Here is an 18,236-nt window from a genome sequence, read left to right as displayed (position 1 = left end):
AAAGGAGTAGAACCAAAGTCTTCTGAGTACCAACCCAATGCTTTACTCACAAGGTTGTACCCCCTTTCTTGTTACAGGCCATTTGAATGTTCAACTTGCATTTGTGGAAATTCTCTTATGCTCTGCTGAGTAATCCCCTTCTTGTGCATTTCAGGGCTCTTAAGCATTTGAATATACTATTTAACATTAAAATTTATACATCTGGTCCAAATAGATATTTTTAGAATTTAAAAAAATCCTATAAAATTTTACCCTTTTTTTCTAATAAGATTAAATGTATTCAATAATCTAGTAAAAGTTTTGATTATAAGTATCCAACAGTATAAAAAGTACAAACAGATTTGTATATTTCTAATGTATTAATACAAAGTGCATGGCTACATACAGTACATCCCACAGGCAAAGAGGATAAAGAAGACCGTGGCCCTGGCCCGGTAGCTCAGTTGGTTAGAGCATCATCCTGATATGACAACATTGCGGGTTCCATCCCCAGTCGGAGTACATATCAATGTTTCTCTATCTCTTTCTAAAATAAAAATAAAATTTAAATTTAATAAAAGAAGACTGTGAAAGAAAAAAAAGAAGACTGTGGTTGAGACCTAGTAATGAATAAATAAATAAATAAACACAGAAGTAGAAATGATCTATACTATAGTATAGTCTACCAATACTGCAGCCAAAATGTATTTAAAAAAAATTTTTCAAAATAAAAAGGTTAAGACTACATATGTCTATCATACAACAAATCCTATCTCTGTCTCCTGAAATCACCCTAGTTTCATTCGTTAGAAGGGGATTTAAAAGAAAGACTTAAAGAGCATTTTACAGCAGCATTCCGTTTCCTCTGAAATTCTCAGCACTTTAAACTTTATATATATATATATATATTTTTTTTTTTTCTTTTATAAACTAGATACTGGCTTCAGTTGGTGGAACTTGTGGAAAGGAAGGAAAAGTAATCCATTCAGAACTATTCCAGAAGTTGTCTTCTGGCAGAATAGCAGATATCCGAGTTAAACACAGGAGGATCATTTTTGTTGCTGTGGGTTTGTTTGTTGCTTTTCTTCTAAAATTTAAATTGCATTTTGTTCTCCTTCTACATAAACCTCAGGGGCCACTGGGGTGGCGCTGGGCAGGGGCTCTGGCCCCCGGCTTCTCAGAGGCTGCTTTCTCATTGCTACAGCAAGGCTTGAATAGATGTGTGTCAATAAGGACTTTCCCAAAACGCCTTTATAGAAAATCCCACAACATATGTTCTGTCTTTTCCAGTATGTGAGATCTAAAAAGGAAAAAAAAACCTGGCATTCTGGTAGAGCCCGCCCGAAGCCATCCCTGTCTCTGAGCCATCATCTGACTGGTTACTATAACAAGGAGATTGAGCTGGGGAGGCACTCCGGTGGGTCTGTGAGCATCAGAATTACAATGTTTCAATTCCTTCTGCAATTTGCTGATCTGCTTGCTTTTTATCCTGTTTCCAGGTAGAATTTTCACTTTCTTTGGTTTCAAGTTAGTCTATAGACTGGGTCCTGGCCTTGCACCTACCACATGATTCCAGTTTTTTTGTTTAAATATATTTTTATTTTTTTACAGAGAGGAAGGGAGAGGGAGAGGAATAGAGAGTTAGAAACATCGATGAGAGAGAAACATCAATCAGCTGCCTCCTGCACTCTGCCTATTGGGAATGTGCCTGCAACCAAGGTACATGCCCTTGACCAGAATCGAACCTGGGACCCTGCAGTCCGCAGGCCGATGCTCTACCCACTGAGTCAAACTGGTTAGGGCTCCAGTTTTGTTTTGTTTTGGTTTTTTAATCCTGCTAGTAATTTCTTCCATCTTTTCACAAGCAGGACATAGGCATTACAGATGTCTCCTGAATGAGTCTCATGCAACACAAAAAGGGTCTGGAAGTCCTTTTCATAGCATTTACTGTCTGAATTGAGAACTGGAGAATTTATCTCTGCAAATACAGCAGTCGTCTATCCTTTAATACATCTATGGCTTGTAAAAACCAAACATCTTTTCTGCTGGGTAACAGTCTTCCAAAAACAGCTGTTCTGATACAAAAAATGAAAGGGTCCAAGCTGCCTGCCACTGCGGGAGTCAAGTAAGTAGAGATGAAGTTGAATCTTTATGGTGTGTCTATCAGATAGCAGGCAATCTGAGAGAGCAGCAGGTGTAACACCCTGAAAAGATTGCTCTGACATTTCAATTCAAGTCAGCCCTTCTGTATGATACTAGAGGCCCGGCGCACAAAATTAGTGCACGGGTACCATCCCTAGGCCTGGTCTGCAATCAGGGTCATCTTCTCCGGCTGCCGTCCCCATCCCCCACTGCCACGCACCCCCAGTTCCCCGTTCCCCATTGGGCAATCGGAGCCTGCCGGCCAGGGGAAGGGACCGAGAGGTTGGCCAGCAGGCCCTGAACAGGCAATCAGGGCCTGAGGGCTGAGGGCAGCTCCTGTGTTGAGTGTCTGCCCCCTCATGGTCAGTGAGCATCATAGCAACCATTGGTTCCACCATTTGGTCAATTTACATATTACCCTTTTATTATATAGGATGGTTAGAGACTAGGAACAAAATTTAAAGTTAGTGAGTTCCCAGGGTCTGCTTTCTATCATTGTCCTTGCAAAGATTAGCCCTGATAAAGATGAGCCCAGAATGGTGTCTCCCTTCAGATAGGTCCTGTCCTTGATCTGAGCTTAAAATGTATTTTCTTTTGAGTAACAGGCTCATCTCAGCTCTGGGGCTGCTTTATCTTCAGAGCCTGTTCTTCTCCTGCAACACATCCTCCAGTTTCCCGAGTCTATAAGAAAATCTCTTCGTTATAGTGAGTAGCTACTAAACAACTGTGATTCTATTTCTATTATACACCTCGCCCCTATCGGTTCCACGGCAATAACTTTCCAGAGGTGCAGAATACATACCAGGCCAACCCCACATCCAATGGCTCCTTCCTCCTCAGCTGCCTGGCCTAGAAAGATTACCTCCTATGGTTCTGCAGTTGCTACCGCTGGCCAGGAAGGCATAGATTCGGCTTTCTAAATTTTATGTCTTCTAGGATATACTAGAAGTCTGTGACTGCCTCTGGTTAAGAACTGAGCCAAGTAGTGGGGGGGGGGGGGTATGGATATTTTTCATCAAATATATTTTTTGTATTATTTGAATTATTACCATATGCAATGGAACATAGAAAATAAGAGTTCATTACAATTATTCTGATATTTATGGTAGCAATAAACATATATATAATCAGAATTTTCCCCATGATCCCAGAAAGATTAGTTTATTTTCTAGTTTTCTTTCCTTTTCCAGTATTAGAAAGAATTGTTTATTCACACCCTCACGGACATGACAGATGCATAACCCTAGCGGGGTCTCCACTGAGAAGCAGAATACCTTGCAGAGGAAGGTGCCCAGGCAGCCATCTATATTTGCTGGGAAGTTTGTTCCTATTTTCCACTCTGCCAAAAAAACTAGATCTGCTTAACATATTCCCCAGGCCTGGCAAGTGTGGCTCAGTGGTTGAGCATTGACTTATGAATCATGAGGTCACGGTTCGATTCCCGGTCAGGGCACATGCCTGGGTTGTGGGCTCGATCCCCAGTGTGGGGCGTGCAGGAGGCAGCTGATCAATGATTCTCTCTTATCACTGATGTTTCTATCTCTCTCTCCTCCCTTCCTCTCTGAAATCAATAAAAATATATTTTGAAAAATAAAAAAGTTCCCCAATCTCTTTAAAGGAAGCCAGATAGAGGGAGGCTGCAGCTGGTGTATTAACCTCAGCAGTGTTTTCAAGCCATAAAAAGCACTACAGCAGGGCTTCCCCTAGGAAGGCTTAAGGGTCACCCACACTGGGGTCCCCAGCCTTGGGCATCAGTCAGCTTGTCCTGAGGGACCCCTAAGCCTGAAAGTGGATTTTACTGATCAATCTGGAGCTGGACATATGCGGTGATAGAGGTGACTGGCTGGTAGGGGGCCTGGCCCTCAGGTTGTGGAAGGTAGAGTGGCTAGGCACTCACTCCCCAGCGCAGGCAAGGTCTGTCCTATGCACTGCCACCAGAACATGGGGAAAGATCAGAACACAGGTCCAGGGGTTCCAAGGTCCTGTCCACATCAGCCCGTCCTGTGGTGCCCTCGCCAAGGGCAATGAAGCTATAGTTACCTTATAGCAGTGGCACTGCTGTCATTAGTCAGGCCTTTGAGGCCAAGCTGCGCAGCCCTGTCCGAGCACTGAGGCTCCAGGTTCGCTCCTCTCCATGCACTTCCTGAGGCAGCAGGTGAGGAAGGCCCTGGCAAGTAGGCGCTGGTGCAGCTGACATTGGAGGCAATCACCGTAGCCTTGAAGCAGGTCTCAGGCTTGCACGTGAGATCACTGGGCACCGAGCTCCACCATTTGGTGGCCTGAATGGTAGTGGAACTCGACAACAGTCTCCAGGGAAATGCCATCGCCACAAAAGTTTTGAAAGGTGCCATGCAGGGACTGCCACCCGCAAGCACAAGTACCAGTGCTGTTCCAGGGACAGGCGTGGCATTCCAGTCTGCATCTCCACCTTGCCCTACGTGGAGGGTTGCTCTACACATCCCTGCATGCTATGCCGAGACCCCTTTCCTAGTTTTTAATAATTCCACCTTTAATTTGTTATGCTGTAAGTCCCATTATTAATTCCAACAGCAACGTAAGGAAGACAAAGCTTTAGAGGTTTTTTAGTTACCTGTGGAGTTTAAACACTCAGTAGACTAGAGCTATAGAATTTCCTGACTAAAAAAACATCCATCTGAGCCCTGGCTGGTTTTCTTAGTGGAGCATCAGCCTGCAGACTGATGTGAAGAGTCAGGGTTTGATTCTCAATCTAGGGCATGTACCTTGGTTCCAGGTTCCCCAGCCCTCCTAGGGGATCTTGCGGGAGGCAACCAATCAATGTGTCTCTCTCACGTCAATGTTTCTCTCTCTCTCCCCCTCCCTCCCTTCTACTCTCTCTAGAAATCAATGAAAAAAATATCAGGTGAGGATGAAAATAAGTGACATTCATATGAAAAATCAAATATGCTATGTTGGGTATAGGTTCTAAGCTGAGTAATCATGATGAGGATAGTATGTGGCAACACAAAACTCTGTTCACTTATTCCTTCCTTCACTCAAGTATTTAATGAAGATTATGTACCCAGCCTTATGCTAGGAACTTCTGATATAACAGTCATCATAAATAGACTTGCTTCCTGTTCTCATGGAACTTACTTAGTCTAGTGGAGGAAACAAGCATAAATCAAATCATTGCAAAAAAATTTAATGTGTAGCTAAAATTGGGATCAGTGCTGTGAAGAAAATTATTCTGCAGGCAATGGAAGTTTTTAAAAAAATAACAGCATGTTCAGATCTGCAGATTAGGGTAAGAAAAAAATATTGTAGTTAAGTGAGATTACAGTGTAGAGAGGTACTTACGGCAGTAAGACCAAATAAGTACATAGAATTACAATGTTAACATTCTTCAAATTCTTATAAAAGGTACCAAGGAATTTTCAGTGATTACAGATCTAAGGCCAGTTTTACTGCTGATGTCCTCAAAGCACTTTGGTCTTGCCATAGCCCAGGGCCTTGGTTCAGCAGATACTAAGTCTAGACACTGCTGAGTGAGTAATATCAGAGCCTTTTCCTATCGGGTCTTCTTTCCATGACCCTGCCAAGACTTCAGAGTCAAGACTATCAGCATCATGGTCAGTATAGCTCTCCACTTATTTCAGAAGAGAAGACTCTACTCACCTGATTATCGAGTTTCAGCTGTCGAAGCTTCATAGCCTCATCTTCAAAGGCACTGTTTTGAAAAAGTGGAAAAAAACATGTATAGAGAAAATCCTTTTAAAACCATGTCAATTTTATCTTTTCCATGTATTACCATGGGCTATTTGGAATCAATGAATTCTGCCTTAGGGAAAGCATCAGTTTTAGAATGCTGCCCACACTGACTTGCCATCCTTACTGCCACAATTATTCAACAGAGGACCTGAGGATATTTTTGCCATTGATTATTAGAGAGAGTGGAAGGGAGGAGGAGAGACAGAAAGAGAGAAACATTGATGTGAGTGAGAGTGACACATCAATTGGTTGCCTCCAGAACTCCCCCCCACTGGCATGGGGTGGAGGTGGGGGGCAGATCAAACCTGCAACCAAAGTACGTGTGCCCTTGACTGGAACTGAACCCACAACCCTTCAATCTGAGAGCCAGCACTCTAACCACTGAGCAACCGGCTAGGGCAACAGGTGTTTTTGTGTGTGTGTTTTTTTTTTTATGGAAGAAAACAACAAAAATGGAATCAAATGACATCTTCAATTGATAAATCAAATCCTTTTGAACTTTTTTAAAAATACATTTTTATTGATTTCAGAGAGGAAGGGAGAGGGAGAGAGAGATAGAAACATCAATGACAAGAGAGAATCATTGATTGGCTGCCTCCTGCACACCCCCTACTGGGGATCCAGCCTGCAACTTGGGCATGTGCCCTTCACTAGAATTGAACCCGGGACCCTTCAGTCCACAGGCCAATGCTCTATCCACTAAGCCAAACTAGCTAGGGCCCTAATTTTTAACTTTTTAAAAACTCTCTCTGAAGCCTTTTCCTAATTTAAGATTTTATTTTGTTACCCAACATTCTTGGAAAGAATAAACTATAAAACAAAGCAGAAATGATCCTAAATTACTTGTATAATGAACTTCTACTGGGAGCTTACAGTTGGTTGGAGCATCGTCCCATATGCTGGTCCAGGCACATATCCAGGTTGGGGGTTCCATTCCCAGTCAGGATGAGTACAGGAGGCAGCCAATCTATGTTTCTCTCTCACATCAATGTTTGTGTGTGTGTGTGTGTGTGTGTGTGTGTGTTTCTCTCCCTTCTTCTCTCTAAAAATCAACAGAAAACATGTCCTGGGATGAGGATTTTTTTAAAAAGAAGACAAATTCCATGGCTACAAAGGCAAGCATGGCTTTTCCTGCATTTGGGGTAAATACACCAAAGTATCTATCCGTGGTTTAATGGTTTAACCACTACATTCCTACATTTTAGAAGGTTCTATGCATTTTAATAATGCATAGCAACTTGAAATTTGCATACCGTCTCCAAAACTCTTCCTGCCTATTAACCCTTTAGCCATAGGTGTAGAGGAGCATTCTCATTCTTTGACAATCTCCTCTATTAACTCCCTTATATCCTTTATGTTTAAAAAATCACACTGGATATTCAAAGGAAACCATCTCCTTTTTCCTGCTTAAAAGAAAGATAAACAAATAAATAAAAATGCCAGGTACAATTCTGGCCTCAGCTCTGTGGGCACCTACATTTCTCCTATATATGTTCCTGTTTTCCTTAATGTCATTAATACTCAATCACATATTTTACTATTGTAGCTTAATAAATACAGTACTGGAATATTATTAGTATTCAGTAGATTTTAGTATAAATCTGAAAAAGTTCTACATAAAATGACTAAGGGAAAAAATATTATGAACATTATATAAGAAAGGGCAAATTGGTGAAAAAATCCACTGTTATGGATTTTCAACAACTACTACTGTGATTCTTTCTCCAACTCATGTTGCCTTCAACTCTAAACCAGAATTGTAAAACCCTCTGGCATGTAAAAAAAAAAAAAAATTAAAATCATCCTATGCCCCTCCCACCTGAATGCTAAAGTAACCCAAATAAAGCTAAATTCTGACACACAACTGAAGTCCTCAAACATTTCTCTGAAGGCCTCTAATAATGAAACCAGGTGTGTTTTTTCAATATCCTATGTTGACACCATTTAATTCCTTTCATCAAGCCTGGGCAAGCTGAGCAATTTAAGTAAACAGGGTATAATCAAAGCATTTAACCTTAACACAAGAGACACTAAAAAGAATCTATGTAACATTTAGATGCCTCTTATACATCAAAGCTATACTTTTTTTCTGAGCTCTAGCATTAAATTTTAACAGCAGAAATAATAAAGATATTTTATGTACGTATATTAAACCTGAACTAGAATTTCTAGTCTACACTGGACTATGATCTTACTGAATTTTTCATTTTTCCCTTTAATATTCTCTTTCCCTCATTTCACACTAAGTTGCCAAATAGCAAACCTAACCAAGCCTGGTTAATAAATCAACACAAAACATGGAGACTGGTGGAAGGGGTGGAGATGTGGAAAAGGCTGACCTCACACCCATGTGTCAGATGAAAATCAAGAGAGAGATCTTGGCTATAGAGGTCACCCCAGAGGAGTGAGGGGTCCCAGCCCCACACCAGGTGCTCCACCCCAGTGTTCCAGTGCTAGGAAGAGAAGTTCCCATTACTTCTGGCTGTAAAATCCAGTAGGGATTGTGGCTCAGTGAGACACCGGGCTGCTGGAGTCCCAGGTGTTCCTCTTAAAGGGCCTGCTCACCTACTTCATCAGACTCACTTGATCTGAGCTCCAGCAGCGGGGCAGCATCTTGTAAGGCACCAGGGACAAATGGGGAGGAACTAAATAAAGTACCTGATATTAAGGTGAGAGCTAGAGGAGCAGCTTTCTCCCAGAGAGAAGTGCCGGCAGAGGCCATTTCCTTTTCTGAGTCCTCCCCACACAGAGCCAGCAGGTGGGTGCCATATCTGAGTCATCAATCTGGTTAATGCTCACCCTGTCCTGGTGATTCCCTGAGACTCTGCCCTGCCCTACCCAACATTCAGGCCCAGCCAAACTGTTTACAGTGGCATTTCCACATTAATGGCCTGTCTTAGCTCCTGCTTCAGACTTTCCTAAAATCTCTCAAGCAGCATCTGGCCTCGGAGTGGCATGTTCCTCTTGCTAAGTGGCTATCCAGAGGATGCTCTAACCCACCCAGCTACCCAGCCAGGACAAAAGCCAGTTTATTAAAATAAAAAAAAAATCTATTCTCTTAGCAACTTTCACATTCTACACGATGCAGTGTTATTAACTGTAGTCACCAAACTATACATTACATCCCCATGACTTATTCATTTTATAACCAGGAGTTTTGACCCTCTTCACCCATTTTGCCTATCCACCCTCAGCAACTACCAATCTGTTCTCTATATCTCTGAGTTTGGTTTTTTGGTTTTGTTTAGCTTTTTAGACTCCACATACAAGTGAAATCTTAAGTACAGGTTTCCATACTATGGGCCGCGGGTGGGACTTTCCCCACCCCTGATTTATATGGAAAAAAAATAACTTAATAAATCATACCATTTACATCCAGTTCTACACTAAGCTAACACCCTTATGAGCTCTCTCAGGCTTTCCTGATACCTCAGGACACATCTTGCTAACAGATGCACAAAATAAATCCAAATACAGCACAAATGCTCACAGACAGTTCAAAGCTTTGGCAGCTGGATGCTGAGTGTAGTTCCTGGCAAAGGGGTCTGGTGGGGCTTTTATATATATACTAGAGGCCCAGTGCACAAAAATTTGTGCACTCGGGGGGTCCCTCAGCCTGGCCTGTGCCCTCTCACAGTCTGGGACCCCTCGGGGGATGTCCACCTGCTGGCTTAGCCCCGCTCCCTGGGGAATCAGGCCTAAGCTGGCAGTCAGACATCTCTCTGGCAGACCAGGAGTCCTTGGGGGATGTCCACTTGCCAGCGGGGACCAGGCCTAAGCTGCAGTCAGACATCCTTAGCGCTGCTGAGGAGGTGGGAGAGGCTCCCGCCATCATTGCTGTGTTCGCAGCCGTCAGCCTGGCTTGTGGCTAAGCAGAACTCCCACCAGGGGGCAGCTCCTGCATTGAGCGTCTGCCCCCTGGTGGTCAGTGTGTGTCATAGTGACCAGTCATTCCCAGTTGTTCTGCTGTTAGGGTCAATTTGCATATTACCCTTTTATTATATGCCTGGTACATGGGTGGGGGCTGGCTGGTTTGCCCTGAAGTGTGTCCCAGACCAGGGTGGGGGTCCCGCTGGGGTGCCTGGCCAGCCTGGGTGAGGGGCTGAGGGCCATTTTCAGACTGGCCACACCCCCTTCAGGGTGGGGGTCCCTGCTGGAGTGCCTGGCCAGCCTGGTGAAGGGCTGAGGGCTATTTTCAGGTTGACCACATCCCCTTCAGGGAGGGGAGTCCTGCTGGGATGCCTGGACGGCCTAGGTGAGTGGCTGATGGCTGTTTGAAGGCTGGCCACAGTCCCTTCGGGGTGGGGGGGTCCCTGCTGGGGTGCCTGGCCAGCCTGGGTGAGGGGCTGAGGGCTGTTTGCAGGCTGGTCAAGCCCCCCAGCAGGGACCCTCACCCCTTGAGGGTGTGGCCAGCCTGGGTGAGGGGCTGATGGCTGTTTGCAGGCTGGCCACAGCCCCTTCAGGGTGGGGGTCCTCCCTGGGGTGCCTGGCCAGCCTGGGTGAGGGGCTGATGGCTGTTTGCAGGCTGGCCACGGCCCCCAGCCACCCAAGCTCCCAGTGGAGGCTGGCTGGAAGCAGGTATCTGGGATTTATTTATCTTCTATAATTGAAACTTTGTTGCCTTTAGTGGAGGCAACAGCCAGCCAGGGCAGGCGGGAAGCTTGGCTTCCTCCATCGCCGGGGCAACCAAGCCTCCTGCTTGCTCCAGCTCCATGGCTGCCGGCCACCATCTTGGTTGGGTTAATTTGCATACAGTTGCTCTGACTGGCTGGTGGGCATGGCCTGGGGCATAGCAAAGTTATGGTCAATTTGCATGTTTCTCTTTTATTAGATTAGATTAGATACTAGTGACCTAGCATGCGAAATGGCACGAGTCCTGGAATCCCTCCCCATGCATGCCTCCCCGTGCACGCAGCCCTGCCTTCCCTCCCAGAAAGAGTCCCACAGCCACCGCCCCTGCCACCACCATGGGAGGCGGGACCCAGAAACCAGCCTGCCACCCCGGCAGGACCCAGAAACCCTCCTGCACCTCCGGTCAAGTCCTCCAGAATCAAGTCCCCACCCACCCATGTGCACCTGCCGCACAGGCAGCCTCCTGCTGATCGGTTATTATGGGGTAATGGCATGACGACCACAGGCTTTTTATATAATTGACTAGAGGCCCGGTGCAGAAAAATTTGTGCACTGGTAGGGGAGGGGGGATGGGGTGGGTGTCTCTCAGCCCCACTTGTGCCCTCTCACAGTCCGGGACCCCTTGGGAGAAAACCACCTGCTGGCTTAGGCCCACTCCCCGGGTGGCAGATGGCAGGCCTGATCCCTCGGTGCCTGCACCGCCTCCCCAGGTCGTACACACGGCAGGGCTGATCCAGGGGTTGGGGCACCGCCCCGGGACATGCACACGGCAGGGCCGATCCAGGGGTTGGGGTGTTGCCCCAGGTCACGCACACAACAGGGCCGATCGGGGGTTGGGGCACCGCCCCGGGTCGGGTTGCACATAGGACGCCCTGGGCGGGTCACACACGGCACAGGACGCCCGGGCGGGCTGGCGATCGCTGCTGCGTTGCCCGGCCGCCCCGGGTAGGGTCGCACACGGGATGCCCAGATGGAGGACGGGCGGGCTGGCCGATTGCTGCTGCACTACCCAGCCACCCCGGGTTGGGTCGCACAGAGACGCCTGCTGCCCCGGGTCACAGATAGCAGGCCCAGATGGTGGCAGGGCAGGCGGGATGGCGCTGTCCCACCCCACCGCCCGGGTCGCAAATAGCAGGCCCAGATGGCGGCAGGGCAGGCGGGATGGCGCTGTCCTGCACTGCCTGCAGTATGCAAATTAGCCACCATCTTTGTTGGTGGTTAATTTGCATATTGCACTGATTAGCCAAAGGGAGGCATAGCGAAGGTACGGTCAATTACCATGTTTGTCTATTATTAGATAGGATACTAGAGACCTGGTGCATGAATCCATGCATGGGTGGGGTCCCTCGGGGTGGCCTGTGGGGATCAGGCCGAAACCGGTAGTCCAATACCACCTGCAGATCCTGCCTGCAGCTCCCACTCATCCCAGTCTGCTGCACCTGCCGCAGGCTCACGCCCAGTCAGTCCTGATTGGGAGAGGCTTGTGCTGCCACAGCAGTACTCGCCCTGTGAGCCCTGCCTCTGGCGCCCATGATGAGGGAGAGGAGTAGAGGGGGCGGGATGCGATCAGCCCTCTGATGGGTAGTGGGACGCCCTTGCTGGCCCAGGATCTGGATCCATCCTGCTGATGTTAGTGCCGGCTGTCGGGAGCCACCTGGCGGACACTTTTATATCCTTTCTTCCTTACAGAGCTTCTAGGGAGGGGAAGCAGCCACGATGCCTGAGGCCAACTTCCAGGAGGCCGGTGATGCTGTCAGGATCATGCTAGCGGCACCAGTCGGTCGGTGCCTGGCCTGTTCTTCTGGAGATTGGACCTGCAGAACTACTGAGGGAGTGAGTGGCTGCCACTGACTGGTGGGCCACTGGAATGGATCGGTCAACTGAGCAATGCTCCCACTATGGAAGCATACTGATTACCAGGGGGCAGCTTCTGGGTTGAGCATCTGCCCCCTGGTGGTCAGTGTGTGTCATAGCAACCGGTCATTTGGTCATTCAGTTGCTTAGGCTTTTATATATAGAGATATACTAGAGGCCCGGTGCACAAATTCAGGGTCTCTCGGCCTGGCCTGCAGGATCAGGCTGAAACCAGCTCTCCGACATCCCCCAAGGGGTCCTGGATTGCAAGAGGTGCAGGCCAGGCCAAGGGACCTCACCGGTGCACAATCAGGGCCAGGGAGGGATGCAGGAGGTTCGGCAGCTAGGGAAGGATCGCTGGAGGGCTCCAGGGTGTGTCTCACTCAGTCCAGATGACCCATACCTCAGCAGTAAACTAACCTACCCCCTGGTGGTCAGTGCACATCATAGCAACTGGTAAACCGGTTGACTGTCTGCCACCTGGTGGTCAGTGCACATCATAGTGAGCGGTTGAACAGCCTTAGCATATCATTAGCATATTACACTGATTGGTTGAACAGCCGACAGGTTGACAGGACACTTAGCATATTAGGCTTTTACTATATAGAAGGATATTGATTTCAGAGAGGAAGGGAGAGGAAGAGAGAGGCAGAAACATCATTGATGAGAGAGAATCATTGATTGGCTGCCTCCTGCATGCTCCCATCTGGGGACCAAGCCCACAACCCAGGCATGTGTCCCTGACCAGAATCAAACCCGGGACCTTTCACTGAGCCAATGCTGTATTCACTGAGCCAAACTGGCTAGGGCTGGTGGGGCCACTCTTGCTGCTCAGGGTGCACACTGCCTATATAACTGGCTTGTTGCAAAACAAACACTAAATGCTGTATTCACTTTTTGCCTTTGTTGGTAAAACTGAAGATTCTCTTTGGATTCCTTTCAGTTAGCAAAAACACATACTAACGTAGGTTTTTCATAAAAGCAAAGTGGCATGATGCAACTTTTGAAAAGCAAGGGATACAGGAATGTGTCTTTCCCTTCTGACTTATTTCACTGAGCATAATGTGTGAGGAGAAAATGGTGAATTCAGCTTGAACACTAAATTGGAGAACTGAGCTGGAGATGTCTGTGGGACCACAAAGTAGAAAGGATAGTAAACAACTATACAGGACTTCTTTGCAAGAGAGAAATTTTGGAAAGTAACTGCTTAGGACCTAAGGAACTCAGGAGAAGGCACCAGTGGGAAGGGATGAACATTAGGTTCAATCCTTAACTGGATTTACCACCTATCCATGAGCAGATGGATGCTGAAAGTGTTTGGGAAGCATCTGCCATGGAGTTGATTATTATGCTTATAACAGAAATGTGTAAATTGTCTTTTTTGCAGGAGTGAATACAAGACAATAAAGTGATCACAATCCTGGATCAAGAACAGCAAGGAAAGCATGAACTGATTATCAGCCCCAAATATGAGCTATGAAAATGAAAAAAAAATGTTCCATCAGGCATTTATTTAAACTGTTAATCTAAAGAAAACCATTTCATTTTGTACAGGTTAGTACGAGAAAAAAAAAAACACACCCAGAATTTCTGCAGAGTAAAAGAAATGAAATTGCTATTTTCCTCCCATTTTTCTCATGGAACATTTCCTATTTACTTGGTCAAACAGGGAAAACTCTAAACATATATCTTAGACTTAGAGAAACACAGACCTCCTACTCAAGTGTGGCAGATGATAATGCCCACAAGAACTCCATTCTCTTGAACTACCCTCCAATTATTGACCAGCCAAAGTTTAAACTGAAGATACCTACACAAGGCTTTATCACACAGGTAATTCTTTACAAATGTGCCCTACTTACCTACCTTTGTTTATGGGCACCAGAAATATTTCTCTAGTCCCCCTGTACTATTCTTCACTTATTCAGCTAACAAACATTTGGTAAAAGTCTGCTAAAAGATTGCCTCTACTCATCTACTCCTGTACACACACTTTTAAGAATCACTAGATGAACTGAAAATAACACGAGTATCTGCCACGAGTAAAATGGATAAAATGTGATCTACTCATTAATGGAATGTTATACAGTACATTAATGAAAATGAGCACAATCCATAAGTTGATTGCAAACATAATGTAAAATAAATAAGCAACAAACAAAACATTACATTTTTAAAGCTTCCTTTTACATCAAGTTCAAAAATATAAACCAAATTAGATTGCTTATGTATAAACACAGAAGACAAAGTCATAAAAAAGAAAAAAGGAAATGATCATCTCAAGAGTCACAGCAGACCCATACATCTATGGCCAATCAATTGTGTGTGTGTTTATTAATCCTCATCCTCATACTCTTTTTCATTGATTTTCAGAGAGTGGGAGAGAGGGAGAGAGAGAAAAACATCGATGTGAGAGAGACACATCAATTGGTTGCCTCCCATCCATGCCCCAACCGAAGCTGCATGTGCCCCTCACTAGGAATCGAACCCACAACCCTTTGGTTGATGGGCCATCGCTCTAACACTGAGCAAACTGGCCAGGGATGGCAAATCAATTTGATAAGGGTGCCAAGATCATTCAATGAAGAAACAATAGTTTCTTCAACGAGTACTGCTAGACAACTAAATATCCACATGCAAAAGAATAAAATTGGACCTCTATCTCACACCATATATAAAAACTAGAGGCCCAGTGCATGAATTCGTGCACCAGTGGGGTCCCTTGGCCTGGCCTGCGGGATCGGGCCAAAACCAGCTCTCCAACATCCCCTAAGGCAGCGGTTCTCAACCTGTGGGTCGCGACCCCTTTGGGGGTCAAACGACCCTTTCACAGGGGTCGCCTAAGACTATTGGAAAATACATATATAATTACATATTGTTTTTGTGATTAATCACTATGCTTTAATTATGTTCAATTTATAACAATGAAATTGGGGGTCATCACAACATGAGGAACTGTATTAAAGGGTTGTGGCATTAGGAAGGTTGAGAACCACTGCCCTAAGGGGTCCTGGATTGTGAGAGGGCATAGGCCAGGCTGAGGGACCCCACCAGTGCACGATCAGGGCCGGGGAGGGGCGCAGGTTGGCCAGCCGGGGAGGGACCGCAGGAGGGCTCCAAGGCATGTCCAGGCAATCTCGCTCAGTCTGGATTGGCCAGACCTCTGCAGCAAGGTAACCTACTGGTTGGAGCATCTGCCGCCTAGTGGTCAGTGCACGTCATAGCAACTGGTTGACCAGTCAACTGTCTGCCCCCTAGTGGTCAGTGCACATCATAGCGAGCAGCTGAGAGGCCTTAGCATATCATTAGCATATTACGCTTTAATTGGTTGAATGGATGACCGGACACTTAGCATATTAGGCTTTTATTATATAGGATTAACTAAAACGTATCAAAGCCTGGCCAGAGTGGCTCAGTTGGTTGGAGTGTCATCTCATGCACCAGAAGGTCACAGGTTTGATTCCTGGTCAGGGCACACAACCAGGTTGCAGGTTCAATCCCTAGTTGGGATGCATGCAGGAGGCAACCAATCAATGTTTCTCTTTTTTATTTTTTTGTTAATATTTTTCCATTGATTTTTAGGTAGAATGGAAAGAGGGGAAAAGACACAAAGAGAGAAACACTGATGTGAGAGAGACACAGCAATTAGTTGCCTCCCACACACACCCCAGGAGCCTGCAACTGAGGTATATGCCCTTAACCGGAATCAAACCCGGGGCTCTTCAGTCCGCAGGCCAACATTCTTTTGTTTAAATATATTTTTATTGATTTCAGAAAGGAAGGGAGAGAGATAGAAACATCAACGATGAGCAGGAATCATTGATTGGCTGCCTCCTGCACGTCCCACACTGGGGATCGAGCCCTCAACCCAGGCATGTGCCCTGACCAGGAACTGAACCATAACCTCCTGGTTCATAGGTCAACATTCAACCACTGAGCCAAACTGATTACAGCTGATGTTTCTCTCTTACATCGATGTTTCTCTCCATCTCTCCCTCTGCCTTCCTCTCTAAAAAAATCAATTAAATAAAAAATAATTAAAATTAAAAAAACCCAAAAGTCTTAAATAGACTTTTAGCTTTCAGCTCAAAGGAAGCCAACGTATAAATTTCTTCGGTAATTCCGAATCTGGGATCACCTGACACCAACCTCCTCCACCATGCCACTTAAGTTTGACCCCAATGAGATCAAAGTCCTATATCTGAGGGGCCAGTGGGAAAGTCATGTCATATGTCTTACATGTATTACATATGTCTCCTTTTTTTCCCACCCTTGACAATCCCCTGGCCTCCCCTACCCCCCAGTGTCTTATGTCAATTGGTTATGCTTATGTGCATGCATACAAGTCCTTCGGTTGATCTCTTACCCCCCCCCCCCCAACCCTCCCCGGTCTTCCTGCTGTAGTTTGACAGTCTGTTCAAGGCTGCTCTACCTCTGTATCTATTTTTGTTCCTAAGTTTATAATGGTCTTTAGTATCCATAAATGAGACAAGGGAAAGTATTTCAATTAAAGATCATTTGACAACCAAAAAATGTATCAAAGACTTAACTATAAGAGCTAAAACTATGAAACTTTTAGAAGAAAAAATTAAGAGTAAATCTTTATGACTTTGGATTTGGCCATGGATTCTTAGATATGACACCAAAAGCATGAGCAATAAAGATAGATACACTGGACTTCACCAAAATTAAAAACTGTCATCAGCCCAGTTGGTGTGGCTCAGTGGTTGAGTGTCGATCCATGAACCAGGAGATCACAGTTCAATTCCCCGTCAGGACACATGCCTGAATTACAGCTCAATCCCCAGTAAGGTGCATGTAGGAGACAGCCAATCTATGATTCGGTCTCATCATTGATGTTTATCTCTCTCTCCCTCTTCCTTTCTCTCTGAAATAAATAAAAATTTGGTTCACCCCAGTTGGCAGGGCTCAGTAGTTGAGCACTGACCTATAAATCAGAAGGTCACGGTTCAATTCCATGTCAGGGCACATGCCTGGGTTGCAGGCTTGATCCCCAGTGTGGGACATGCAGGAGACAGACGATCAATGATTCTCTCTCATCATTGATGTTTCTCTCTCTCTTTCGCGCTCTCTCTCCTCTCTCTCTCTCTCTCTCTCTCTCTCTCTCTCTCTCTCTCTCTTCCTCCCTCTCTGAAATCAATAAAATACATATATTTTTAAATTTTGGTTCAATTTAACCTATCAGAAATAAATGTACTTATTATGTGTGACAAGGTATTATTGGAAAAATGGCAGTATAGGAAAGATAAAGGGAAAAAATGGATTACCTAAAGACAACAGGTATAAAAACAACTTAAGTTTTTAAAAAATATTTTTAATTATTTTAGGGAGAGAGGAAGAAGAGAGAGAGAGAGAGAGAGAGAGAGAGAGAGAGAGAGAGAGAGAGATATGAGTGAGAAACACTGATCAGCTGCTTCCAGACTGTGCCCCTATTGGGGCTTAAACTCTCAACCTTTTGGTGCACTGGACAATACTCAACCAACTGTTGAGCTAGGACACAACATAGTTTTTTATCCTTAATTCTAGTCAGTTATTCACACTAAATGGAAGATTTGACAACCACCTTCTTGGAGAAAAATTTAAAATTGTAGTTTTCATTATGACTTTTACTTAAATTCACATAGTAAAAAAAATCAATAAAAATTAACAAATTGGACTTCACTGGAATAAAAAACTTGTTTTTCAAAAGATATTGTTATGAAAATTAAAAGGAAATCCACAGACTGGTAGCAAAATTTTACAAAATACATATCCAACTAAGGACTTACATTTAAAACTGAAAGAATCTGTACCAGTTTACTAAGAAAACAACCCGATTAAAAATTGGACAAAATATTTCAAGATTTATTTCACAAAAGAAGATATGCATATTAAAACCA

The 18,236-nt window shown here is 45.1% G+C and overlaps 1 protein-coding gene and 1 pseudogene across 2 annotated transcripts in view; both read right to left on the bottom strand.

The window, feature by feature from the left end:
• The window catches only part of TULP3 (TUB like protein 3), a 90,209-nt gene that overhangs the window by 33,012 nt on the left and 38,961 nt on the right, over positions 1-18,236 (bottom strand). Inside the window, exon 2 of the mRNA XM_081082561.1 lies at positions 5,758-5,809. Coding sequence (XP_080938687.1) covers positions 5,758-5,809 — 52 coding nt within the window. The remainder of the gene's footprint in view (positions 1-5,757; positions 5,810-18,236) is intronic.
• LOC308512875 (SIN3-HDAC complex-associated factor-like) lies at positions 1,002-2,016 on the bottom strand (annotated as a pseudogene). The gene is made up of 2 exons: positions 1,808-2,016; positions 1,002-1,562 (listed from the first exon to the last, which is right to left on the bottom strand). The product of its transcript is annotated as an SIN3-HDAC complex-associated factor-like (transcript).

This window comes from Myotis nattereri (genome assembly GCF_964212035.1).
Source record: "Myotis nattereri genome assembly, chromosome: 2".
In the NCBI taxonomy this organism is placed as follows: Eukaryota; Metazoa; Chordata; class Mammalia; order Chiroptera; family Vespertilionidae; genus Myotis; species Myotis nattereri.
This window is presented reverse-complemented; position numbering and strand designations above follow the sequence as displayed.